General features: G+C 39.0%; 2 protein-coding genes across 2 annotated transcripts in view; one reads left to right on the top strand and one right to left on the bottom strand.

Moving 5' to 3' along the window:
• Positions 1-144: 144 nt before the first annotated feature.
• Positions 145-27,975, bottom strand: LOC101848730 (proline-rich protein 36). The gene is made up of 13 exons (XM_005093216.3): positions 27,228-27,975; positions 19,073-19,178; positions 17,698-17,777; positions 16,993-17,064; positions 15,413-15,470; positions 13,859-13,922; positions 12,251-12,384; positions 11,129-11,171; positions 10,039-10,357; positions 7,035-7,123; positions 4,458-4,948; positions 1,361-2,899; positions 145-431 (listed from the first exon to the last, which is right to left on the bottom strand). The coding sequence occupies exons 1-13, from the start codon at positions 27,723-27,725 to the stop codon at positions 388-390; spliced, it is 3,537 nt and encodes a 1,178-aa protein (XP_005093273.1). The 5' UTR covers positions 27,726-27,975; the 3' UTR covers positions 145-387.
• LOC101848500 (kelch domain-containing protein 4) overlaps positions 17,528-27,975 on the top strand; it is a 39,217-nt gene continuing 28,769 nt past the window's right edge. Inside the window, exon 1 of the mRNA XM_035968448.1 lies at positions 17,528-17,547. The gene's annotated coding sequence lies outside the window, so the exon portion shown is untranslated. The remainder of the gene's footprint in view (positions 17,548-27,975) is intronic.

Genomic DNA, 27,975 nt, shown 5'->3' with positions numbered 1-27,975 from the left:
TTGGCTCCCAACATCTTCAGGGTTTGGGGAAACCTTGATTTCGGAACACTACGAAGCATCAACTTTTATTTTCAAAAAATTAATTCTTTTTAAAAAAAGATTTTAATGATTAAAGTAACTGGTAACCCGTTGGTTTACGTAAAAAGGAGTCGGAACTTTTCCTTGGTAGCATTAATCGTGGGAACCGGTTCTGGTATCGATTCTTCGCCCAGCTCTATTCTGTAGTCACTGCAAGGAGCTACAGTGGGAATCCTGTATTCATCTTTTATTTTGCTACAGCTCCGAAGAGCTGAATCTTGACCCATGACAGTGCCTTTTCTTCTTTGCCTGTGACAGAGCTCACTTTGGCTAAGCTTCAACAATCACATGACCTTTGCCTAGCCTGGGTCATTCAGAGTCTGATTTCGGCTTGAAGTTGAGGCGATACGTCTCTGAAAAAAACAAACCAAAATAAGATAAATGAATTTACAGACCAAAAGATTGTGAACCTACCTTTTAAATAAATTCTTAGCAAACCTGGCTCCCTTTTATATATTTTGATAGAATAGCACAAGTGTCTAGATTTAATTTTAGACTAAAATACTGTAGGTAGCTCTAAATCAATTATTATTACACGGATCTGGATTCCATTTTCTCCGTCAACATAAATCAAGTAAACTTACACTGAACAACTTTTGAACTTAATTTTCTAAGACTAGATTATGATTACAAATAAGTAAATTCACTAGAAATACCCTTTAGAATCAAAGTGCAAGAACAAAATATAGTACCTCACATCCAAAGTGACCCTTTAAAAAACTAAATATTAAATTAAGTTTTGACCTAAACATAATCCAAACATATAGCAAAGAAAACAAATAGGTTAACCTTTTGGACATTATTGGACTAAAAAGTAAAGTCAAACACTATCGGCTTTCAAAAATGAGGCAAAAATGCCTGGTCTCTGAGGGTGCATTTCTAGAAATAAGTTCGTCTGGAATGAGTTACTGATTTACATTTTCTTTAAACTTTTTTTAGTAGGCTGTGGCATTTTTTTTTAATGGAAAAAAAAAGATGAGCTGCAGCAGTAGCAGTAATTGCACTAGTTTAAAACAGCTCTGATCTTTCTTTCTGCCGAAAACCAGGAGAGTTGAAAGGCACACCTTCAGAACATATATTTTTCGTAATAAAGTGTGTTTGTTATGTTATTGCACACCAGTTGAGCTCTTCTACTATTTTTCCCACCCATTTTCCTATTACTTTAAAAATCCCTCCCCTCTCTTTAACTGGTATTCCTTCTACCTATAAACCCAAGGAAAAAAAACGCATCTTGTTTAACAAATCAAAGCAACAGATGGCATAGAAATAAATGGTCCCTTACTTGACATATTCTCCATTGTGCTTTCCTTGCACTCTGCTACCTTGTGTCCTGTATTACCACAGTTGTAGCAGGCAATCTTGTTTGTAGCTCCATTGTTAGGGGGGCCATGTCCTAAGCTTGCATTGACTGGAGGAGGCGCATTAGTCTGCAGATTGCTCTGAGGCATGACCTGATTGTGAGTAGGGTAGCTGTTACCATACAGGAAGGGTGGCAGCTGGCCCTGAGCCAGCTGAGCTGGGAAACGTGCTGCTGCAGCCATGTACAGTTCCGGATTCATACCATTGGGGAAAGGCTGTGACGCCTGGGGTTGAGGGAAGAAAGGTGGCATTGCAGTGACCAGGCCGTTGCTAGGATGGTTGTGTGCCGGCATAACGCCATGATACCAGTAATGTCCGAGTTGGTGGTGGAAGTACACAGGGTGGCCTCCTGACCCCGATGAGACTGCTGGGTCACAGTTGAGGCAGTTAGCTGAGTGCTGCTTTTGTGGGGGAACTACAGCCCCCAGAGGCTGGTTGAGAGGGGGACTAGGCGTGTTGGTGCCACTGGTACTTGCTGTCACTGTGGGCTTGCTCACTAGGTGGGGAGGAGTCTGGCTTGGAGGTGTCCCTGTACTGGCTCTGTCCATGCAGCGCGGGTCCGACATATCAGAGCCTTGGAGGTAAGTGGGCACCTGGTCATTGGAGGTGGTTGCTGCTACAGGTGAGGGGGAATGACTTAAAGGCGGGCCAGCCGAGTGACACTGTGAGGAAGTCATGGCTGAGGAGGAACTGGCTACTGAGGTGAGGATGCTTCTTTGCGGTGGCAGAGAGCCAGGTAAGTTTGGAGGTCGCATAATCAACGGGTAGCTGTGGAAGCTGCTGGCAGGAGCACATTCAGAGGCCAGTCCTGACATGTGAGGAGGATGTTGGGGAGGTGGTTGTGGCAACACATTATTGTTGTTGGACTGGTGACTCCCTGGGCCCAGAACAAGGCCCTGGTTTGATGTTGCTGTGGAGACCACAGGTGGAGCCATGAAGGAATGGTGCGGGATAGAGTGCATGCCAGAGGGCAATACTCCTGGCCCTTTTCCCACAGCCTGGGGTAAGTGACCCATGTGATCAAAGTTAGGCATATTGACCACATTCTTGTGCATTCCAGGCGCAGTATGGGTAGGCTGAGCACTCTTAAAAGGACGTGCATTGAGAATGGACCTGGGCATGACGGGGCCCTGTGGTATAAGTGGCGGTGGGGGGTCCGACATGTATCCGTTTACTAGGGCCGCAGCAGCTGCAGCAGATGTGGAGATCTGGGAAGAAGCACATACCACAGGGATTGCTACATTGGGTGGCGGAGTATGTTCGTTGCTGGCTTCCACACTTACAAGAGCAGAGTGAATGTGAGAGGAGGGTCCAGACATGGAGATAGGCAAAACTACCACTTTGCCTTCATCCACCACTAGTGAAGGATTGCCAGTTCCACTCATTCCTGTTTGGGAAAAGGACTGCTGTGGTCTTCCCAGCCCACGACTCCTACCCACTGAAGAGTCACTCTGATCATAGCCTAAGAAAAAAAGTAACAAATCTTAGCAGGTGAAAACAATAAACAAGCATATCATTATAATGAGACAAGAAAGAAACAACCCAAGATAGATAACATGAATTAGAGAAATAAAAATCAACAAGACAGAAGCAAACTATCAAAACAAGACATAAAACTAAAAATGTTTCTAGAGTAGTAATGTGGAACAAAAAACAAAAAAATAAACTTAGTTCCTAACATTTGTTCGAAATATAAGTTATAATATAAATACTGTAAAAAGATGTCATTATTTCACACACTGCCACAACCTTTTAGTTTCATGTTGAACAAATTGATATCATTATCAGCAAAAAGAGTATCAAACAAGGCACCATAATAAATCCAATAGACCTGCATGTGAGCCTCAACCAGATTGTCTGAAAATTTTGCGCACCCCCCCCCCAAAAAAAAACCCTTTGTGGGTGTCATAAGGAAGGACATCCGAGTAACGAGCGACCACCCCAACAAACACTTGATAAAGAAGAGACAACCCTAACCCTACCCCCAAAAAGAACCTGCAACGGGCCTCATGTAAAAAGGCCAAAACAAGTCCTAAATGAAAAAAAAAATTAAAATTAAAAAACCACACTCCAAAACAAACAAGGAGCATATAGATCTAGATTCTCGATCTATATGGCTTACATCTACATTGCTATAATAGGGTTTGATACAATAACACAATAGAATTGGAATATCATATATGAATACTCCATATAGATCTAGATCTAGCAATCTAAATAAATCTAAATCTAGATCTTGTAGAACAAGTGAATAGGAATAGGCCTTGAACTAGAAATCCGCATCCGATTCCAAACAGAGGGACTCAGCTGAGTCTAGATTCTAGATCTAGATCTAGATCTAAATAAATAAATAATTCACGCACCTGATGAAATGCTTATTTTTACCAATATTAATATTACAGCACAACCTATGATAGGGTTTGACACAATAGAATTGGAATATGAATCCTTCATTGAGGTCTATAATGATCTATATAAATCTAGATCTAGATTAGAACAAGAGAGTCGGACTTGAATGAATCCACACGATCTGAACAATTGAATTAGTCAACAAACGAAATTCAAAATGGCCGCTCGAGCACGAAACTGAAAGTACAGTAGGCCTAGATAATTTAAGTTGTCGTCCTTTTTCGTATTCGCATTTCTACTTAGGTTCCGACAATTATGTCGGAAACGCCGACGTCGGCAGTGCGCGCGTCGGCGGTCGGCACGAAAACGAAAGTGCCGACGAGTCGCTGGCAGTCAGCCAGGCCTCACACTATGCACATTGACTGATACAGGCGGGTCTAGCGATAGCATCGGCCGGTTCGCGGGTCGGGTCGCGATTGTCGGATTTCAGACGATTGTCGGCAAACATGCAGGTCTAATCCAAATTAACTACGGCAAAGAAACAGAGAGACCAACCACACTACCTTTCTTTTACACATAAAGACCGATACAACACTGAAGAAAAATTTTTTTCACCTAACACCACTGACAAAAAACAATACCCAAAGAAACAAAATGAGACAAATGCTAACCTGACACCATGTCCTCTTCTGAACCAGAACTGTCCGGAGGATTGCTGTTCTTGCTCCTCAGCAATTTCACATCTGACGGAGAAATGGACGATGCTGCTACAGCTGCTGGGGGAGCCATCATGGCCAGGGGAGCACCATCACTTCCAGGGGACACCTGAGCAGCCGCCAGAGTCATGATGGGTGGAACCTGTGGCAAGTCCACTGACTGGGCTGCTAAATTAATCTGGGAGGGACTAGCAGGTGGACTGGACACCTCAGAGTTGGCAGAAGAGCTTTCTTCACCAGTTGTATGGGAGTTAGGTGATGCTAACAAGCTGGCTTGACTGGGCTGTTGACTATGGGCGAACTGGACATAAGTGTGGCCATACTGAGGGCTGGCTATGAATGGCATACGATGTATCGGCACGACAGAATATGGAAAGGAAGGGGAAATCTCGGCTGATGACGAACCACTTGTTGTATCAATGTGCCCATTATCGAGTTGACTTTGACTGCAAAGGGAGAAAAAAAAAAGGATTAGCATCATCATTTCCTCTCACACTGATTCTGAAATTTTAAAAAAAAAAAAAAACAAGGTACCCAACATTCTATTTCACTTGTCTAAACTTGACAAGTTATAAAGCCAGGATCCTTTGGTACCGGTCTATATGTGCAGAGCAATATCTCTTTTGTAGTACGAGATAACGACGACCAAGAATTTAGTATCATTACATTTTAGAGTTTATGCTTTAACAGGTAAGAGTAAAAACACAAACAAAAGGCAAATATTACCTGACGTTAATTGTAAAAATAAGAGCAACAAACACTGCAAAAATTCCATTAAGTTCACTTTCCATTTAAATCATCTGTTGAGTACTACTGAGACAGAAGCATCTATTGGAAACATATTAGCAGCACACACATCAAAATCCTGGAAAAGTATGCCATATAGATACATTAACTCCCTTCAGACGGTTCATGCAACAGTTGCGTGACCCCTGTCGCGACGCTCGCGACGGTTCTCGCAAGTCCTGCGTGATCAACTTTGGAATTTTTTATTCGCTATACAAATCGCACATGCATCGCGTAACCCGTCTTGTGCCAGTCCTGAGCTAATTAGACTTAGTTTTGTATCTCTAGGGCCGATAGTTTTCAAGCTATTGAAGGTGAAGGACAATCACCTCAACTGGGGTTGAACTGACCGGAACTCGTGCTCTGTTTTTTCTATACAGCCGATAGTAATTTGACAGTCGCGTTGTAGTAACAGTCAAAGAAGTCGCATGAACAAGAATAAAATAATTTAGCTGTTTTAGACACTTTTGTTCGATTTACTGGTTCTTGTGTCTCAGAATATGACGTGTCTGATAGTTAGGATCCTGGGTATGTACCCGAACACGGCCCAAGTCGTAGTTTCAGGGCTAGACTTAGCACTAGTACTGGTGCTGTTGTTCGCACAACGAAATCACAACTTCATGCCCTACATCTGTCTCACGTAATTCAGTGTATGGGTCTGAATCAACGCACAGTCCAGCTTTTCTATTTTCACCAAACACACACACATGCATACAAATCAAAACAGAACACTTGGAACTTTTATTTTTTTTGTTGTTGTGAATTTCATTCTATCTGTCACGTCTCTAGAAATTTTTCAGAAAATCAAATTCAGGCCAACTTCTTTAAAATCATACATATTAAAGTATTAGACTTTGAAAACTTTAGTTTTTTGTATTATTTTATATTAGATTAAGCTTGAATGTAACTTTACTGTGTCAAAAATTAATAAAAATAGGGCAATTCTGAGAGCTGTGGTGGTTTCATGAAATACTTCCAAAAACGCCAGAGCTTGTGACTGGTGAACGGCCCCAGTAGTCAGTGATTAAACCATTATGTCCACATGCTAAAAAAAATTATAAAGCCACTGGCTGCGGCACATTGTGATAATATCTTGACCAACATGTAGAAAGCTTGCAAGGATTTCATTTGTAACTTTTTTTTTTACTTCACACTTTCTCAATTATTTTTTCCAGAGTGAAAAATCCCATAGAAGTAGGGGTACACCAAGCTTGACATATAAAAATGCTATATTTTCTCTTACTCTATAAGGTATCGAATAAGCCCCCCCCCCACCCCCCATTAACTTTCAGGGTTTTTTGGCACCCCCAGCCATCCACCCTTTATTCCACACCCCCATTTATTATCTTCCAGCTTGCCACGACCGACTATCATGTGAAACATCATATCTAGAATCAGGATATCTGAATGAAATTTCTTCTTTTTTTTTTTTTGGCTACCTCAATTTTCTATGCATTTAAAAAACTTTTGTACATTTGCTTATATTTTTTAATGGAACTGGTTTGTTCCTAAATGGGAAAAGTTGTCACAGTAACTTACAAAAATCACTAAAATTTCATCTCTTGTTCTTTTATTCACTGAAGGAGAAATTAAACATTTGTTTCTACTAGTAGAGGGGTATGAGGTTGAATGTGCCCTGATAAATTTTGGACCACTTGTCCACCCACCCTTCCCCCCCCCTTTTTTATTCTATACCTTAGAGTATATACTACAACACACTATTAAAAAAAAACCCAAACAACTTACTTATACTGATCCAACTTAGAGCGAAGTTTGTCTTGGGCATCAGCTGGGAGACCTGCTGCAGCAAAATCATCTTTACTCATGGATAGGATCTGGAGAAAAAAAAAATTCAACATTTAAAAACTCAGGCTTGACAAACAAATCAAAATCAAAAGCAGCTCTACCTTCATTAACTTTTTACAGCAAAAAAAATAACTAGAACCAATCTTTGGAAGGAGCATGCGTTACAACCATACATAGCAGTGCCAAAAGAGCACAAGATGCACTTGGTGTGGAAACAACATCTTATGAACAAAAAAACAAAACAAAATAGTCGAACCAGCCTTAACGGAAACCTGTGTAAAACAGAAACCGGTCTTAACGAAATCACTCCACTCCTCCCTTGATATATTCCTCTATAAAGACCTGTGTAGAACAGAAACCTGTCCAACGAGGAAACAGATATAAAAATCCGCTCCCTTCCGAGGGTATTACCTGTGTCTTAGAAAATGCTTTGCCCTTTCAGTCCTGATTTGAAACAAAACTCGGAAGTTTGGTTCCGCCTGCCGGCTCTAAATTTAACGCCATGCTGTCGGGAGAGGAAGGGGAGTAGGGATGCAATTTGAGGGTAGATCTATGCTACCCCATCTATGCGAGCCCTGAGCGATGAAGATAGTCAGGGTAGAGTGGGTGTGACATCTCACGAGTGCCAGTGAAAGTGCTCGAGTGGCACTCCAGCACATAAACTTTCATAGGTAGCCAGAGGCCAGAGGTGTGAAATTAGTTTGACCAATGCCTGCAGCCCTGATCATACAGCCAGCCGAGGAGTTCCTAGAATCCTTGCTCCATGGCAATGAAGGGTGGCATGAGTTGACTGCGCTTATTACACTGATGGGTGGGGCTAAGGGTGGAAGCAAAGGAGATGTTCAAACGTTTCTGTTTTAAATAGGTAAAACAGTGGTCCTATGAAATGCAAGCACTGGTGGTAATTGGTAGGCCAGGGCAAGATCGACTCTGGGATCGATTCTTTCGAGTCCAAATGAGGACTCAAAGAATCAATCTTGTTCAGACTCTAAGCTTCTAGTCCGCCCAGGGTCGATGCCTCCCGTCTCCTTTTTTTCAGCCTAGTTCCTAGTCTAGACTCCGAGAATCGAGGCAAGAATCTAAATCTCTACCGCACTAGTAAAGTCCTGTCGTGGGATAGGCCTAGGGCTGTCCCACCCCACAGTCGAGTTTTTCGCTTCAAAACAGACACCGCACCAGGACAGGACTGACTGATCCGGCGCATAATGTTCTTTGATGTTGGCCAAGGCGGAGTTAAAAATGCATTCCAAAAATAAAATCTTAAATATTGGCCAAATTTAAGAAATAATAAAATTTTCGTGATCAGCAACCCAAAATTAGCAAAAATTACGGCGGGAACCCAATTTAATGCCCGATTACCAAGTTCAATTAATTTTTGTGAGTTTTGTTTACTTATTTTTTTCACTATTTGAATTTGGCGTGCACTAGGCCTTGATACATGTAGATTCAAGACTGTGTCTTCAAGGTGTATGAATCGAGGTTGCATGTGCCTGTGCTCTGTTTCTTCGTATTAGAAAAAAGAAAGAGAAAACAGTATTCGGTCATACTGTCCCACCGATGCTGTAGCAATTCACAACTGCTCTGGACTCAATGCAACAAAAATGTCACGTCCCAATAATAGGTGCGGTACAATACACTCAAGTTCAAAGGTTTCAAACGTCAGACGGGTCTGTTCCTGGACGAACTTTCGTAGGCCTGGTGAGGTAGGGGCAAGAAACTGCCAGTCAGTCACTATCAATTGTCTCACACAACCCCCCACGCCACCTTCCTCTTCCCCGCTATGAGTGAATGCTAAACTAGGCCTAGGCCTACTTGTCGTGTCTACTGTGTAGCCCAGTACGAAACCACGCTGCACATAGGCCACTGCTACTTTGAATGTTGTTACCCCACCCCTGCCCATCCCAAATTAAATCATTCACTTCCCTTTTCTCTTTCTTTTGTCTTGAACATTGAACGCTTGCTTTTGAATTTCACTGCACTTTCATCTTCACTGTACGTGTATTCTTTTGTAAATCATATTGTGTGTTTTGAGTTGACATCAATGAGTCATCATGTCTGGACGTCAATCTTTAGCTTCAGACTTTTTTTTATAAGCAGGAAAACACAGTACTGTTGTTTGTATGATTTGTAATAATGTTTAGGCATACAATAACACAACGTCGACAATAACAAAACATTTGTCATCAAAGCATGCTTTGACATATCAGGAAGCAAAGGGTGCAAGAGAGAAGGAACCTGTGCCCCACGCATTGGCAAGAGTGATAGAAGGGAGGCAACACACACACACACACACACACACACACACACACACACACACACACACCCACACCCAAACACACACACACACGCAAACACACACACAAACGCGTGAAAGCCAACTTGTCTTGGCACGCGCACAGGCTTAGCCAGCCATGTCTGTCAAACTCGAGACTCGAAGCAACCCTTGATCCCACCGGATGGCCTTTAAACCCCACTCCATCTCCCGACTAAATTCCCGTGTCTAAGATGGAAAATGTCTAAGACGGAATTTTTTTCTGGCTCCCTTGGGATTCCATCTTACACAGGTTTGACAGTATTTATTTTATTTTGATAAATAAATGAACCACTTTGGTGTCATAATTATTTTAAATTATCACCCATTCGTACTTATAGATAACAAGCTCCAATGTAAAAAAGCCACCCAAAAAAAAACCTGCTTTCAAATCCCCCCAAAAGTGAGTTCCATTTCTCAACAGCACTAGTACTCACTTTCAGTTTGGTACACATCTAAGCCTCACTGGAGAACAACCATTCCCAAAAGGATGGCTAAAATTTCACAAATTATGATGTAAACAAAATGTGAGCCAAAGGACCCTTTACCAATACAATATAAAAAGTTTCTTGAATACAAATGGATATTGAATCATACAACACAACTTCAGAAAAACAGAATACTGTAATATACCTGCTTGAAAGAATAGCTTCTCAGACAGTCAAAGTACTTTTCCAAACCGAGCAGCCGTAACAACTGTGACAGAGACAATTCTACATTTGATCCAAGCTCAGAATCTGCAACATTTGGGGAGCCACCAGCCAGGGGGATGTGGGGACCCTTTGCACGAGCCCCTGGACTTGTCAGATTGGTGCGACAAACTCCACTAGCATGGTGGGGAGCAAGCGCCGGGGAAGATGTTCGAGAGTTGGCTGGGGACTCAGCACAAGATGACACCTGGGAGGGGCTGGTAAGTTGACCAGGGGAGGAGGGGTTGGAACACAAAGGTAATCTGGGGATAATGAAGAAAAAAAGCAAATAAAAGTCATATGCAAAACATTACGAATTTCAGGAATATATGAGTTTCATTATTCACTGAAAAGGCAAAAGGGAAACAATACAATGTACATAAAACTATGTGATGTTTTACAATTACACAAAATACTTACACAAGTGCCAACTTCCTTTGAACAAAAATTGAGGGAAATACACATAATAACTTAAAGCTGTCCAACCACCTGCTCATAAGGTCACAGCTGGGTCAAATAAATACAAATTTTAGAACAAATATGTTCAAACAAAGGAACAAAACTGACTGGTATTTCCTACACTAAAAGCAAGACTAAATTTCGTAAAAACATTAAATCTTTTTCCAACACCCTGAATGTCAGCATGCCATTGTTGCCTCTTAACACACTAAAATCACTACTGCCTATATGACATTCCCTTCAACTTCAATAGATTTCAAATATAGTCCAACCTGCTAAAACCGCCTGTCCAAGACAATCACCTGTTCAAATGACCACTTCCCGCCTCTATCCTTGCTTTTTCTTCTTTTTCATATCACAACAATGTACATATAATAGTGACACTGTCCAAGAGGATCACCTGTCTAAGTTGACTGCTTTTCTCAAAAGTATGTGCTCGTCTTGGACAAGTTCGACTGTACTTAACACACATAAAAAAACAACCTTTTTAGCATTGGGGGTTTTGAGAATAGGAAATGTAAAAATAAAATTTACGCATTCAGCATTAAAATCAAAGATACAAAGCCGAAACATACCTGGCATACGGTGGCACAGTGTACTGGGGTATCCATCCATTCTCTGGGAAAAAAATTGCAATAATTATCAGACAATACAACTAGACACAGTACATTCACCATTGCACAAAAAACACTTAACTACAAAAAGGCATGGCAAAACTGCACAGTATGACCAAACCCTGACTCATTTCTCAGATGTGGATTAATGCTCTAGAGTTCACTGCCCTTGATACGGTCGAAGGGAGGGGGCTCTTATGAGATCTAACTTGAATCGCATGTTCTTTTACAATTTTTTTCGCAAATTTTACAAAATTAACAGATAATAAGTAGATATTTAATTATATCCAAGGAAACAACCATTTTTGTTTAAAAAAATTATTATTTCTGAGATGAAAAATGGACCGCACATAATTTCCGCATCACTTAGTTCCTCTTCCGCCATTTTGTGTTTGTGATAACCGCCCTTCTCCACTAGCTCTCAACTTTTCGCTCATAAAAGCGAAGCACCACGTCTGACAACGAAGATTTTGTTATGGATGACTCTCTTAGAGAGTCTTGTGAGGAGGAAAGCGATGATTGCCCCTCAAATGATGCCCCTTCTTAGTGACTTTCGCTTTTTTGTCGTCTTTTACTATTTTACTTTACGGCGAAAGTGAGCCATCAATTGTATCACATGACCTTTATGTTGAAACTAACTGTAGCACTGTCTTCTACATTCAAAGACAAAAAGATCCACATACGACTTGTCATATTTCGGCTCAAAATATAACCAAAACAGGCAAATATTGTTTTGTAACCCACCAGGTTTAGGAACGAGCCCAAAAAACAGAGAACCCGAAAGAGTTAAGAACAGTAAGAGTTTTATATACTTTAAAATATGCAAGAAGACAATGTATAAGTAAGTGTATAAATTTCATGCTCCTATCAACACTGTTGGGTTATTTAAGAGGTGGGACCTCTCCTCTCCAGTTGGACCAAGCCAAATGGGGGTTGAGAGCCTTGAAAAAAACAAGAACATCCAGTCTGGCATTCAAACCGGGGCCATCTGCTCCGTAGCCCAGCACTATACCAACAAAGCTAACAGAGCATCCCCAGAAGACAAGAGATATTCAGAATTAACACAGTGAAAGAAATACATACCTTCATAGAAAGACCTAGGCATAATAATACATGACTGTGGGGGGTTTGAAGTTGGCTGGACCAGACTGCCCCGCCTCAGAGGTTCAAGCAAGACATCACAGTTCAAGATATGACTTGGAGCTTTCACCAACTCTCTGAAAATGGTATGGTTTCAATCAAAATTTTAGTTGTATAACAAAACGTATCATCTTCCAATAATAAGCCAGCCGACTACATTAACACAAGTCAATAGATTCAGTCTCACTATCAGATGAATTCCCATTCTAAAATCACACAATTCTAAGGTACCTTCATTAAAAACATGGTATTAACCCTATCCGTACATCATGTTTTACTATCATATCCATATCATGTGGGGAACTCTGTGCCACCACTTTCAAAGAGGAAATTTACTAGTTAATCTGATCCGCACAGATTGCACAACTGTCTGTCAAAATTATTTTTTGAGAAATATTGAAAGTTTCAAAGAGATCTTCACACTAGAAGGATTCTAAAATGTGAAGAAAACAACCCTGGGGATACAATATCACCTCTGGGGCGTACGGATAGGGTAAACCATACTTGACAAGCTGTCAATAATATATTCACGTACATCAATTATTTCAAGAAACAAAAAAAGAGCCTGTTGCACCAATATGTCCTCAGGTTAATTCACGCAGTTCTTCACACATCACCCAAATAAACACAGGAGTCAGCAAATGTCTCAATGTAACATGTAATTTTTCATGAGGACAAGGTTAGTCAATTTTAGTAGAGGTTTTATGGCACTCGCAACTGCATAAGGTTATATGAGCGCCGGAAGATTAGAAGTGCCACAAGAGAGTAATAAACATAAAAAGAAGAAGGGGAGATAAGGACAATAGATGTTTGATAGGAAAGAAGGAGCAAACCACACCAGAGCACCCACCAACCACCCACGGACAAGGTTAAAGCCCAAATTGAAAAAGTGAACTCAAATAATACATCTGAAAACATGCATTGAACCAATGTGTTATTAATCGATCACAATTGTGGTCAAATTCTTCATCAGCACTCCTAAGTTTAAATGAAACATCTTAATTTGGTTTTAGTAGAGTTTTTATGGCGCTCACAACTGCATAAGGTCATTTGAGCGCAAAGGGGTGGAAGTCAACAGAGAAGTCCTTACAGGAAATCAGGCTTACTCTGTTCACCTCTCTAGCTTCAACAGCACACCAAAGTCTGCTTGGACTATCAAGGCACCTCGGAAGTAGCGAGTCACAAGAAAATGACAAACATACAAAAGAAGTAAAGTAGGAAAAATGACGATAGTAAGGATTAGGAGAGAGAAAGCAGCAGTTCCCCGCATGCAGTTCAGGAACAGTTATGAGCATGACATTGATGACGTAAGAACATATTAATGTCCCCCCTTTGGGAATGGCCTAAAGACACTTCAGTCAGTAGCACCGCCCCAGGGGGTAAAACATCTTAATATTATATTTGCAAAGTTTACCATTACAACAATTAAATCTTTTACTAGGAGTACGTGTTTCACGTACGTTTTGCAACACTTCGAATATCAATCGTTATGCACCATCCGTAAATAAAAAAATAGATGTTTGAATAATTGATTTGCCAATACCGACTCACCTAAAGTAAGAGTTGAGGGAGTTGATCTTTTCTTTATCTGCCTCATTGCGAAACGACTGTTTCCCTGGTAAGATTAAAAAGAACATTTCTTTGACACACATTTCTTTGACATATAGACCTGCATGTAAGCCTCAACCAGACTGTCAGAAAATTTTGTCCACCCCCATTATAAGAGCTTTTGTGGGTGTCATAAAAGGAAGGACTTCCGCGTAACAAGCGACCACCCCAACAAATATAATAAAGAAGAAACCTAACCCTACCCATAGGCCTTCCCTAAAAAAAAAACTGCAACGGCCCTCATGTAAAAAGGCCAGCACAAGTCAAGTCCAAAAAAATGAAAAAAAAAACCCACACTCCAAAACAAACAAGGAGCATAATATGTCCTACATTGCTATAAAAATAGGGTGATGAAATAACACAATAGAATTGGAATATGAATCCTCCATATATAGTAATCTAAATCTAGATCTACATCTAGTAGAACAAGTGAATAGGAATAGGCCTTGAACGAGATATCTGCATCCGATTCCGAACAGAGGGACTCAGTTGAGTCTAGATATTAGACTCTAGATCTAGATCTATATCTAGATTCTAGATCTAAAAAAATAATTCACGCACCTGATGAAATGCTTTTTACCAACATTAATATTCCAGCAAAACCTATAATAGGGTTTGATATAATAGAATTGGAATATGAATCCTCTATTGAGGTCTATAATGATCTATATAAATCTAGATCTTATGATCTAGTAGAACAAGTGAGTCCGACTTGAATGTATCCACATGATCTGCACTATCAGTCAGCAGACGAAATTCAAAATGGCTGCTCAAGCACGAAACAAAGTAGATAATTTAGGTTGTCGTCCTTTTTCATATTCGTACTTCTTCTCAGGTTCCGACAATTATGTCAGAGACGTCAGCATGAAAACGAAAGTGCCGACAAAGCCGACGGGAGAAAAAAGGGGCGCTGGCAGTCGACCAGGCCTCGCACATTGACTAATACAGGTGGGCCTAGCGCTCAGAGGCCAAGCGATAGCATCGGCCGGTTCGCGGGTTGGGTTGCGATTGTCGGCAAACATGAAGGTCTAGACATACTTTTTTTTTTATCCCTGACAGAAATGCTAATATTCAATCTGGAAAGTAAAAAAGTTGCTGAAATCATAAGTTACGAAGAGTAATAACTTTTCTGATCCATTGGTCATCTGAGTTCTAGCCCTTCGGCCTGAAGGAGTAACAAAAATGAAGTCAAAACATCCTCCTTAACCTAACTTAGGTCATTTTGAAGGCAAACATTTGTTCCTATGGAAAATCAAGTACAAAGCAATTTATATAATGTTTCAAACAGAACGCATTATTTAACTGAGAGAAAAAAATACATGAGAATCAATATAGCCACACAAGTCCACATGTGATTACATGGTCCTTTCATACAATCTTTGTAAGTGTGGGGGTCATCTCTCTTTGACTAAATTCATGGGACAACATAATGAATTACCCATCTACTAGTCAAGATACAGAGAATAAACAGAGCAGCCAATTACTCGATGTACAAACCTGGGAACACAGGAATGGATTTATGCTGCTTCTTTTCTTCTGGAAACTTGTACAGCAACTGCAAAGTGCAAAGAGGAACACAACATATTAGTCTGTGGTGACTACTTTATTTAGTAAGTAAATATACTCAGCTCCACTGTCTCAAATACATTGCATCTGGTTTCCTTGATGGTCACTATTCATAAAATATTACCTTATACGGACTAGTGCCTGTAAAAATTACTTGGTCTAAAAGTGTGTGGGGAAAAAAAAAAACTTTTCTAAAGTGAGCTGGAAAAAAAAACTTTCACAAAAGACAGGACAACACATAATGCTGACAGGATTACTTAATATAGATTCCACACTAAAAGAAACTTGACAGTTTCAGAGACAATAACCAAAAAAATACCCCCAAACAAAATACCACAAACATGAAGGACTTAGTATCATTTAAAATGTCTTCACATTTCATTGTACCAGTACAAGACAAAGACAAAATACTTTACATTTCTCAAAAAAATTCAATGTCTTTTGGGTGGCTGTTTCTGCATAGAAATTTATTCTCAAAATAACACTGCTTAAACTAAAAATGTCCCAACTTGAAAATAATGTGGGCGAGAAAAAAACTCTTCAGGGATCATGCCAAGCATTTCTTGGTCTCATCACACAGCTGAAGCCATAAACGGTGACCACAAATTTGTTTTCCAATAACCCTTGTTAAACCTAAAATAAATTACAATACATATGGCTAATGCTCTTTTTCATGTTTTGCCCCACTTGTTTGGAATAGGCTTCCAAAAACTATCAGAGAAGCAGAAAATCTAGAAATTTTTAAGAAAAAACTAAAAGCATTTCTATTTTCATCATATTTCGATTAGACAGAATCCATCCTAGCTGTAGATCGTTGTTCAGATTGTATTCGCATATATGTGCGTATGTACGTATGTGTGTATGAATGTGTGTATGTGTGTGTGGTGCGTGCGTGCGTGCGAGAGTATGTGTGGGCACGCGTATGTAACACTATGTGCCTTTAAAATTGATTTGTAAATCCATAATATGTATCATGTTAAGCACATAGAGCATTGCATAAGTGGATATGCGCTATATAAATGCAATCCATTATTATTATTATTATTACTAGTTCAGGCATTAAACACATTCTAAGATGGCATTTGTTCCCAGCTTAGCTCTTTAACAGGAAGGGGATGACTTGCCAACAAGTAACCCTTTGAACACGCAAGACCTGTAATCCAGTCCAGAGTGTATTTCTCAACATCCAGTAAGGCTGGTACACCTGCAGCGAACCAGATTCAAGTAGCCCAGTATCGTGATTTGGGAAACAAGCTTCAAAATGTTGCATCCATGAAAATTAAGTACAGAGGAAATTGTCCAAGACTGCCACCCATTACTGAGAACATAAGTGGTTGTTCTAAACAGGTGGGCGTCTTTGACAGTGTTGTTATAGTGTAGGAAAAATGAAAGGGAGGGAATGGGAAGTGATCATTAGAACAGGTGTTTGTCTTGGAATGGAAGCCACTAGAGCAGGTCTGACAGTACAAGACACTATCCAACGAGAACAAGCCTCAGTCTGTTTCACCCACCTTTTGATGTAGGTCTTGTAACTGTTTAAATTTCATGTAAACTTCCATGATTTCCCCATTTGACCACACAGTCTGAAAAAGAAAGTTAAGATTAATGTAATTTTTATGGATATGGTGAATGATGATGCAGAAAACTTGGCTTGAAAGAACGCATAAAGGGCATCAGGTGGCATAATCTTTTCATCGGTGAACTTCACATCTGATGAGTTTGTTGGGTTCGGCCATTATAATTTTGAGTGTACAAGGTTTCCAGTGCAAACAAGGTTTGACAAACATAAATTTAGAAAGAGAGTGCATTGGAGACATTCATTCTCAATGAATTAGATTACAATGCTGGGGTTGCGGCTTTAATTTTTGCTTCTCTTTTTTATATTCCCATTCAACACCATTACAAACATGATGTGACAACTGAATACAAAATAAACAAGAGTTAAAGTGAAACTAAAAGTAAAAGTGTCAAACTAAACTGTTGAAGCAAACCCAAAATTGGAAGCACAATTCCAGTGTACCAATTTCAAATCATGCAACAGCATCTCATGACTGTTGTTAAACAATGTAAGTAGACTAGATTGTTCAATTCCTCTAACAAATCATTAATGTCACAAGAAAAGGTACAACTTAATTTTTTATTCCCACTTTCAACACTGCTGATTCTTTTTTAGCAAATATCAAAATCAGTATACTAATATTTTTTTCAAAACTTACTTGAATCTGAAACTCCGGGCCGTCTTTTCGGCTCTTGGGTTCTTCTCTTATTCCTTTGATCTCCAATGACTTGAGCAGAACTGTAAAAATAAAATAACGTTTCTCAGACATTACAAAGAAAAACAGTTATATATAGCATCATCCTTTACAAGTATTTCCATACTGTATTTAAAAAACTATTAATACCATCTGCTCATAAAGAGCAACCCTATTCTAATCAGAAGTTGATGTCCCTTCACATTCAGGTTTATAAAGAGAGGTAAAAGAATGCATTTATACAATTTCTTTTCTCAGAGCAGGAAAACTGCCTTGTCTTAGATAACACTACTAAATATAAGACTGCACACAAAGTTTTCATTATAAACAGTACCATGGACAAAGAAAAGAAGCAGAATTCCAAAAGTTATATTCTTATATTCCAAGCGCATGTAGGATGTAACACAATGTCATGCAGAAAGCCATTTAACCTTTCAATTTAAAAAAAATAAAAATTTTGAACCAATATAATCAAACTAGCAAACTCGAAACTTTTGATAACAATCATCTACACAGTTGTGACAATATTACTGTGAAAGAACAAAATGAAGCAGAGGAGACACTTTAAAAATAAAAGGAATTGATCACCGAGACATTACAGAAGCACAGATATTTGAACAAATATAACTTATCTCCAGACAAGTCAGCACCAGAAAATCCACAACAGTTTAACTCAACATCATCAAATTCAAGTTGCAAACCTTCTGTTCACAGAAGATGTGTGCAACATTAACTTTGACATGTCACTGGAACTAGATGCATCGCTGCTTTTTTTGCCAGAATGAAAAGGGAGGTAGGCCTACCACGGTGGGAGAGATGGATAAACTTTTAAAATAGAAAGAAAAGGGTTGTTTTAATAAATACCCTAAAATTCAATCTTTCCCTTTCAATTGCTCATCAAGTCCCCCCAAAAAATGTATAGACTAACAATACACCTCACCCATAAGTATTACATGATGATATTAAATTCTACTGCGTTTCAAGAAGATTGTGAGATCAAGAAAAGAAGATGGCGGTGGATTCGGCAGTAAGATCTCCCAAAACAGAAACAGGTGGAGAGTCCTACCTGGCAGCCTCTACCCAGTACCAAGATGAACGTGAAAGAAGTAGAGAGAGACTTGAGACAGTTTCATTTCTATACAACATTGCAACAGCAAGAACAATAGCTGAATCGAAAGTAGAGCAAATGCAAAGTAAAAATTTGGTGACAGACACATAAAATAATAAATTTTAATTCAGTTACACTTTTGAACAGCTGAGGTCAACATAAAAATTGAAGTGCGCAAAATCATGACAAGTACACTGATAAAAAACACCGTAGTTTAAGAAGATAACATACCTCTTTCTGACTGTTGCGGGACTGGAGAGGTTTGACTGGGATAAACAGGAACATGACCTGGAAGTGATCCATGAGGTGGTAACAGCAACTCTCTCTCCTCGTGACTCTGCTCCGCAACACAATGAACAAAAACATTCTAATAAGCATTCTCTTTAAGGATACTGAATTGTCTGCATCATATTCATGGTTTTCTTTCAAGAAAACTTTATTTCTTTGAGAGAAAGTTACCACACCCCCCCCCCCCCCCCCCCCCCCCCCCCACATGACATGACTGCTTACCAACATATATATGAGCCATTGCCAAAACGTGGGGAAAAACACACACATCTCACATTAGTGTGCATAAAATGTGATGCATTAGTATTTATTCCTCCAAAACTTATACACATGTCAAATATAGGATGTAGAACCTGCATTAGCAGTTTAAGACCCCATGTTAGCTTTATAATCTTGAGTTTGTAAATTTTGTGCCAAAAATGTTCGTTTGTTTGTGATTCCTGGAGTGTCATTTTGAGCACACCAATGCAAACTTCCAAGAATGTCCAAAATTTAGTATTTTTGGGTGGGTTTTTTCCAAGTGTGCTTTGATCCTATGCTATTTGTCATTGAGAAAGGTTAACTTGCTCAAGAAATCGGTTTATTTGTTTGCAAATAGACGAACAATTCGGATTACTTGTGCGTCTGTCCTGTCGTCACGGACTAGGTGTTTCAGAAAACACCATTGAGCTTTTGCCAAAAGGTGGGGGTGTTTGCTTAAGGACTTTTTTAATCAACCACTACTCATGGTAAAATATGTTTTCTTCTGAAAACTTTATGTATATGGCAAGGAAATAAGTTGGTCAAGCTGCATGAGCAAGTAGATTGATGTGTGCATCTTATATCTCTAAATAGAAAGATAATAATACTAAAAATAGGGCATTTTTTACTCATCCTGAGTGCACACGTAATTGTATGTTAAATACAGAATATTGTTAATCTTAAACTATCAAACAGAAGTGCATTCAAACATTGAAAATAGTTTGTATACACCATCATAACAGCGTGTGTCCATTAAAAGGGTTTTATTTTTTTATATTAATGATGTTATTGCTGAGTAAAATTTATAAGTTCGTTCATAACTCGTGTCATAATTACATCATCAGACTTTCCAAGGTCTAGAAAACCCAAATCGTTAAACATATCATCCCGGGGAATGACCGGTATTAAACATTGGTTTGACATTGATCCATCAGAAGGGTAATTTTCCGCTCCATCGCATGGTTTTGCTTAAATATGACTTTGATTGAGATAATCCAGGTTTGTCATAATGATGTTATGAACAAACACTTTATGATATTTCTGCAAAATATCATGTGAGGGACTTCCCACTGTTTCACAACATCCTTTTACATGGTGGAATGAACATGGAAGAGTATCGTGCTGATGACTCAAAAGAGAAGCGAAGAAGAGGCAAAAATATGCTTGTCATAATGGATTGTCATCATGTTATGAACGTGACAGTGTGTCATAATGGTTATGAACGAAACCTTATTCCATGTAATTTACAGTTGTTTTGGGATGTATTTTTAATTTTGACCCAACTTGAGGATGTATTAGACCTTGCTTACATTCTGATATTTTGATTTTTATCATAAGTGTATGGGTTTGGATTTTAATTAGTATTTTACTTTTGTAGTAATGGTTATGAACGAACTACATATTGTACTCTGAGGGCTTTCTAGAGTTGATAAACATTAAAAACATGTACACAGATACATATTATGAGGAAACTTTCATTTAATATAAAATTTTAAAGTAAATGACAGGTCAAAATAATAATTTTTAGGTCAAAACTGAAGTTTGTCATAATAGTTATGAACGAACAATTAAAGGTATTCTAAGGGTTTTTCAGTGATTAAACTTTGAATTCTTCCCACATATAACCTTATTTTGAGGAGAGTCTCATAAATTAAAACAATTTTATGTGAATGACAGAACAATAAGTTAATTTTTTGGGCCCAAAGTAAAATTTGTCATAATAGTTATGAACGAAACAGTGTGTCATAACGGTTATGAACGAAACACTATTCCATGTAATTTACAGTTGTTTTGGGATGTATTTTTAATTTTAACCCAACTAAAGGACAGAATAGACCTTACATACGTTCTGATATTTTGATTTTTATCATAAGTGTATGGGTGTGGATTTTAATTAGTATTTATACTTTTGTAGTAATGGTTATGAACGAACTATTTATAGTCCACTTTATATATTTTGAGGGCTTTTCAGTGTTAACAAACTTTAAAAACATGTACAGAGATACATATTATGAGGAGAGTTTCATTTAATAAAAGTTTTAAAAAATGAATGACAGCTCAAAATGAGTAAATTTTTAGGTCAAAATTGAAGTTTGTCATAATTGTTATGAACGAACCATTTTAAAGGTATTCTAAGGGTTTTTCAGGAAATAAACTTTGAATTCTCCCTACATAGAGGAATCTATCATATTTTAGGGAAAGCCTCATAAATGAAAACCGTTTTATCTGAAAGACAGAACATTATAAGTAAATTTTAGGGGCCAAAAGTAAAATTTGTCATAATAGTTATGAACGAAACAGTGTGTCATAATGGTTATGAACGAACTTTAAATTTTTGCATAATATGCCCTAAGACCAGTTTGCGTTTAAAAATAGCTGTTCAATGGTCTTCCATTTATCACTTGACTATAATTAGACCAGAGTGTTATTTTAGACAATTCTAGTCGATGAAACTTGATATAATCGATAGTATTTTGGTCACTTATTGTTCGTTCATAACTATTATGACACAAAAAAGTAATTTTATCAAAAATTAATAAAGATTTTTATAAATTGTCAATTCAATGTATTTTTGGAAGTTATTTGCTATGTCTCAAAATATAGCATCAGCCTAGCTGAAGAAAGGAACTTTGAGTATTCATAAATTTGTGTCATCATTGTTATGAACGAACTTTTTGCTATTTCCGTCATTCAAGTCAGAATTACACCAAGACCATTGCATATACAGCTTTGGCAGTTACTGAGCCTGAAAGAGCAATCATTAGGCTATATAATATGGGTGATTAAAGAATTATTACATAAAGTTGATTTTGGACCTCATTTGTCACACCCTGGTATCCCACCTTTTGGCAAATGCTCCATTATCTTTCAGTAGAATCACTGTAGCTGGTTAAATCTCTTTGCCTATCGTCGTTTATTCAATACTTCAAAAGCCGCGATGCGCGAAAGGAACATCGGGTTCCTAGATCTACGATTTCGGTCGGCTGTTTAACATTCGCCGTTATTGTCGTCAATTTGCGACGTGCCGGAAGTCCGAATTTCGCCCACTTTTATTTTGAACGGGTCATCAACAGTGCCCGGATATAATTGTTTTCTTGAGTGACTTCCCCTTACCCGCTTCCCCAGAACAACGGAAGCAATGGGGGAAACAGAAAAACGAAAGTAGTCATTGCCTTCAGCGTCCGGTGACGCACAAGAATTTTGCGTTGAATGTGACGTACTGGGCTGTTTTGCGTGTTTTTAGGCTACTCTGTTGAATATTTTAGTGAAATTGCGGTGTTTACACTAGATTCCTGGAACAAGAGTGTGATGTGTGAACAAACTTCGAGATATGGATCATTTCTGTGCTTATAGATTTAGCTTTTGTGCTCAGTGATGACGTTTGGGGTGTCGTCATGCAGCCGTACAAGACTGACTGACGTACTAGAAATTACATTGTCCTAAGAGCAAACATTTTAAAGTAATGTGTGCTCTCTTTACTCAAACAAATAAACAAACATGTCCTTGTTTATCTGTGTAACTCAAAAATACACATATTTGTTCTTTGTTGGTATGATATACCTTTTTCCAATACACTGTGTCATTGTGTCATCATTGTTATGTACAAGTAATATTTGTCATCATTGCTAATATCAATAAGTTTTCAACATATATTTCATACATGCAAGATTCATTTAGAAACAAAATACGCCTTTATTGATCTGTGTATCTCTTAGTGCAAATTTGTTCTTTGTAGGCATAATTTTACCTTTTCCCAGTATGTTTTGTCATCACTGATATGTACGAGTACTGTTTGTCATAATTAGCAACATAATTGTGATCGTCCACTGTCTTTGATATGACCTGATATCTGCTTTAAAGCAAAAGAAACCTCTCCTGGGTTTTTTTTTAATTCTTAAAGTGCGCTTTTATCTCTGGAGGCAAGACTTTTGTCTTTTCCTGTACATTGTGTCATCATTGTTATGTACAAGTCATGTTTGTCATCACTGTTATGTACAGGTCAGCTCAATTGATTTTGTGCTTTTGTATCCTTTCTTGTACATAACAATGATCACATGTTCTGTGCACTGCGTCATTGTTACAAAGCTTGTCATTCATATTACCATTATGAATGGAGTTCATAGTGTACAAAGTGTTTGTTAAACAAATGGAATTTAAAGTCTATAATTTGCCTTGCTGTTTATCTGTTTTTGTCATCACTGTCACATACAAGAAATACAGTAGTTGCCAAACCAATAGACCCATATCTCCAAAACCGTACGTCTCCTTGCTCTGATACTCTAGGAATATGAGCACTAAATGTCAATCTGTGACTGACAGAAAAGAGAGTCAAATTGGTAAGAACAATTTTTTTGCACCACTGAGTCTCAAGAGTCTCACGTTTTGGCAATTGCTCATATATGTAATTCTCTTTTATGCATCACGTTTCTATAAATGGTATTTTTGGCAGTCTTGCACGAAGACTTGACTTCTAGACCCAAGGAAACTATGAGAATTTTCCCATATATATCAATGACAATAGCCTCAAAGTAACTCAGTCTGGAGACACTTTTTACACTCACACACAAAAAAGAATTATAATGTAAAACCATTTTACTACTAATAGACATAAATTATGATAAATGGCCCACTTTAATCACATGACTATTTAATACAACAAGATAATTGGTCTGACTGTATGGAAATCAAAATATACATGCTTTAATTTCAAGCATAAGTAAAAGCATCTAAGAAAAATTTACAGTACGATGGTTAGTGCCTGAAGCTACACTATATTATTCATCATGAACCAAAAAGAACGGCAACTTCAGTCATTTTAACTGACAGTGGCCATGATAGGCACTACAGCTGACACACATCAGCATCAAGTCAAGATCAGAAAGATATGTCCAATGAAAAACATTTTAGATCCTCTTATTATTTCAAAAAAGCAGGAGTTACGTGATTCAGGTTTAACAACTCTTTGCGCCCGAAATTTTTTACACCGAGCCTTTATTTTTTTAAAATCAAGTAGCCTTCTTAAAACGAAGTGTATGTATAACAGGGATGGTGGGACCAGAGAAAAAGTCCTGTTAAATCAGAAATGCAAGGGAATTAAGCATTTGTGGACTAATCCAGCTGTATTTATTCATGAGTAGTTCCCTTACAGGTCTGCGCATGACACATTACTGTATTACAGGTGTCATTACTAAGCTAGGCTTAGGGATATATCAAAGTCTGATGCAGTGGCGTGCATGGGCTTGCTCCATCACTACCTTACTCGCTCTCTCTCTCTTTTTACACATTGTTAACTAGTCTTTGTCCCTGCTGTAACCGATTGGGCTCTGAGGAGGCCTGTTATTGCCGATAAATTTTAATAGAGACAAAGAGTAGGAAAAAACGGGAAATGAGAGAGAGAGAGAGAGAGAGAGAGAGAGAGAGAGAGAGAGAAGAGAGAGAGAGAGAGAGAGAGAGGGGGGGGATAGAGAGAGAGAGAGAGGGGGGGGATAGAGAGAGAGAGAGAGAGAGAGAGGGGAGAGAGAGAGAGAGAGAGGGGGGAGAGAGAGAGGAGAGGGGGTAGAGAACAGGGGGAAGTGCTAGCAAAAATCACATGCCCCAGTTGACAGGAGGGAACGAGAGAAAGAGAAAGATCATAGAGTGGAAAAGTAGGTGGGGGAGAAAGAAATTAGAAAGAGACAAAGAAAGAGAAGGCAAGCAATACTGTTGGTGATTCACAGAGGAAGAAGGGGGGGGATAATTTTAAAAGCCTGCATGGCTATGCGTACGGCCCTTCCTCCCGTACGCATAGCCTCGTGGCTATGCGTACGGACCTCATGCGTACGGCTCTCGCTACGTACAGCCCTGAGATTAATGCTCACAGCCTTGATAAACGCTCAGCTGGACCGCGTCACTTTATTGATCAATATCTTGACCAAGACAAAGATCGTGTGATAGTTAACTCCTCTATAATTATAATAGAGCCAAGTAAAAAAGTGTCCTCAATATTCGGTGGCGCCCTCTTCGAAAAAGTGCGGACTTTGCGATCACGGTTACCCTACTTCTTGTGTGAAAATATATTATTTAAAGTGAAACTAACAAACTGTGCTATTCCTATTCTTCTTCTGGTGAAACGAAAGAGAGCTTCAAAACAAAGACTGCAGATCACCTTAACCAATATGTGCGGACTTCCGCGGACACCTTCTTGGCTGAGTGAACTATTTTGTTAAGTACGATCTTTGGCCAAGAGACGCTCTACGAGGTCAATATAACTTGCATAGTCATTGGTCACTATTTATAACTTTGACCTGTAATTTACTACGTCATTTTCCATGGAATGCTGAAATTTTCCATTGAAAAAAGGTCAGCCTTTATGCCCTTTATAGCTGCGCGCTTACCAATCGAAGTAGGTCATCCCTCATGTAGGGCCTGTGCGCTTCCCGGGTAGCCCGGCTCATGCCCTTTATAAAGGGCATCATGCGCGCTTCCAGGTTTTAAGATTGTCCACTCGTAGTGTCCGGTTTCATAGTACAAGTGCCGCCTACAAAGCCTAGCTTATTCATGTGAAATGGAGGGCCGTACACATACATAGCCTCGATGATATGCGTACGGGAGGGCTGTACGTATAGCTGTTTCAATTTTAAACAAGAAAAAATTCAGGACTTGAAAATCTGTAGCCTACACTGTAGGCCTACAACGTATGGTGTGCGTTTTTTATGCTGGATGTATACACATTCTCTAGATGTTGCATGTTCGCTATGTGGTGCATGTAAGGTTCTGTAAGATCAGACACATTGTTGTCATTATTTATGCCTAGATCTAATCTAGACTCTAGATCTAGTGTAATTTTTTTGTGGTAAAAGTTAAGTCAGTAGATCTAGAATCTAGATCTAGATCTAGATCTAGAATCTAGTAAAGACAAAGTAGTAGATCTAGATCTAGCAGTAGCATGTTGTTAGCAGTAAACTAGACTCTAGATCTAGAGACTAGATCTAATCTAGAGACTAGATCTAATCTAGATATCTAGATCAGAGTATGAAATGAAGGGGAAGATTGAAGAATACCGGACCACTCGTATACACTATGAAAGTGGCTATTCTCACCCGCCCGGAAGTTCTCGCAAGATCAACTCCTCCCCTCTTCTCTCTCTCTCCGTCTCTTTCTGAATACTGTCTATCGGTGTGGACGATCAAATTGACCAAAACAAAGTTAAAAAATGATGTTAAAACACAAAAGTAAATAAATTTGGTTGTCTACAAAGATGCTACGGCTATTTAACTTTTCGAATCGAGCCGAACTACGCGGGTCGCCATTTTGTTTTGCCCGGAAATTCTCGCGCTACTCCTCTCTCTCTTTCTCTCTCTCTCTCCACTGCCCACAGACAAAATTGTACGCTTTTAGTAGGCTACAATTGTAATGGAACGTTTGTTCACGGCACAGAATTCTAAAATTTTTCTGTTATCACAGTGTAGAATTCTGTGGTTTAGGGTGAACGCAAAATTCGGTGAACGCGCACCGGGTGAGAATAGCCACAAGACTCGCCTGCACTATTCTCACTCCGGGTGAGAATAGAGGTGGCCATACACTATTGCGCGAGAATGTGGGGTGGGTGGGGTGGGGCGGGTGGTTGAGGCTGAGGCTGAGGTGGGGGGGGGGGGTTCAGGGGGGGAGACCTGACAAATTTTTAATGAATAGATCTACCGGTCCAAGATTCTTCATTGAGAGATAGGCCTATTAAAAACTGGGCAAAATGATCAATTCCTAAGGTTGAGACATGGGCAAAGTCAGTCCGCTGGTCCAGTATTCTTCAATCTTACCAAAGTAAAGTGAAAGGCAATCAATGAAAATGAACAAGGCTAAAATTGCAAAAATTAAAAGTTACCCCATGAAGTTCATAGATCCGTCTCTGGACCAATTTCTGTATATCGCCAAGATATAACTTTTGTCTCATTTTAAATGCTGGGTGGTGAACTGCCATGGTCAAAATTAACTCAATTTCCTCTGCAGCTTTTTTGTCCAGTAGTATGGATCCAGCAAGACTTTCAAAATGACTTTCTGCTGTCTTCAGGATTGAGTAAATAATGTCTGCGCACTGTACATTTGCAGAATTCATCAGAGCAAGGGCAATGAGAAATTTGCCACGTAGATTGGAGTCTGCAAGACTGCTTGACTCATTGCTGGAAAGGTCTTGGGGACTGTTGGCTTTTATCTCCTTATCCCTTAGGAAATGAAAGTCTTTCTTGGCCAAGTCTTCCAACACCGAACCAACAAACCGTAGTTCCAAAGGGAGGCACATATGCAACAACCCGCACATGTAATCAAGTCTCTTTGGGGCTTGAAGGTTTTTAAACCAGTCACACAAATCCTCTTTTCGAACCATGTTGTCCTCGGTGTGATAAATATCCGATCCTAACTGAAGCTATATTATATGCTATCTACAGGAAAATATTATGTCGATCATGCTCTCTAAAATCGCCATGAAGAATTCCTTGAAAACATAGAAGAGCAAGTTGCATCCGGGACTTTCTACTCTAGACCAATGACCATTCTTGCCATATACGAGATGAAAGCAAAACTTGCAGAATTTTTACTATAAAAACATATTCTGGCCACAGATAATAAGAATATAT

The sequence above is a fragment of the Aplysia californica genome, unplaced genomic scaffold, assembly GCF_000002075.1.
Source record: "Aplysia californica isolate F4 #8 unplaced genomic scaffold, AplCal3.0 scaffold00060, whole genome shotgun sequence".
Lineage (NCBI taxonomy): Eukaryota > Metazoa > Mollusca > Gastropoda > Aplysiida > Aplysiidae > Aplysia > Aplysia californica.
The sequence above is the reverse complement of the archived record's forward strand: the minus strand, read 5'-3'. Positions and strand labels throughout refer to the sequence as shown.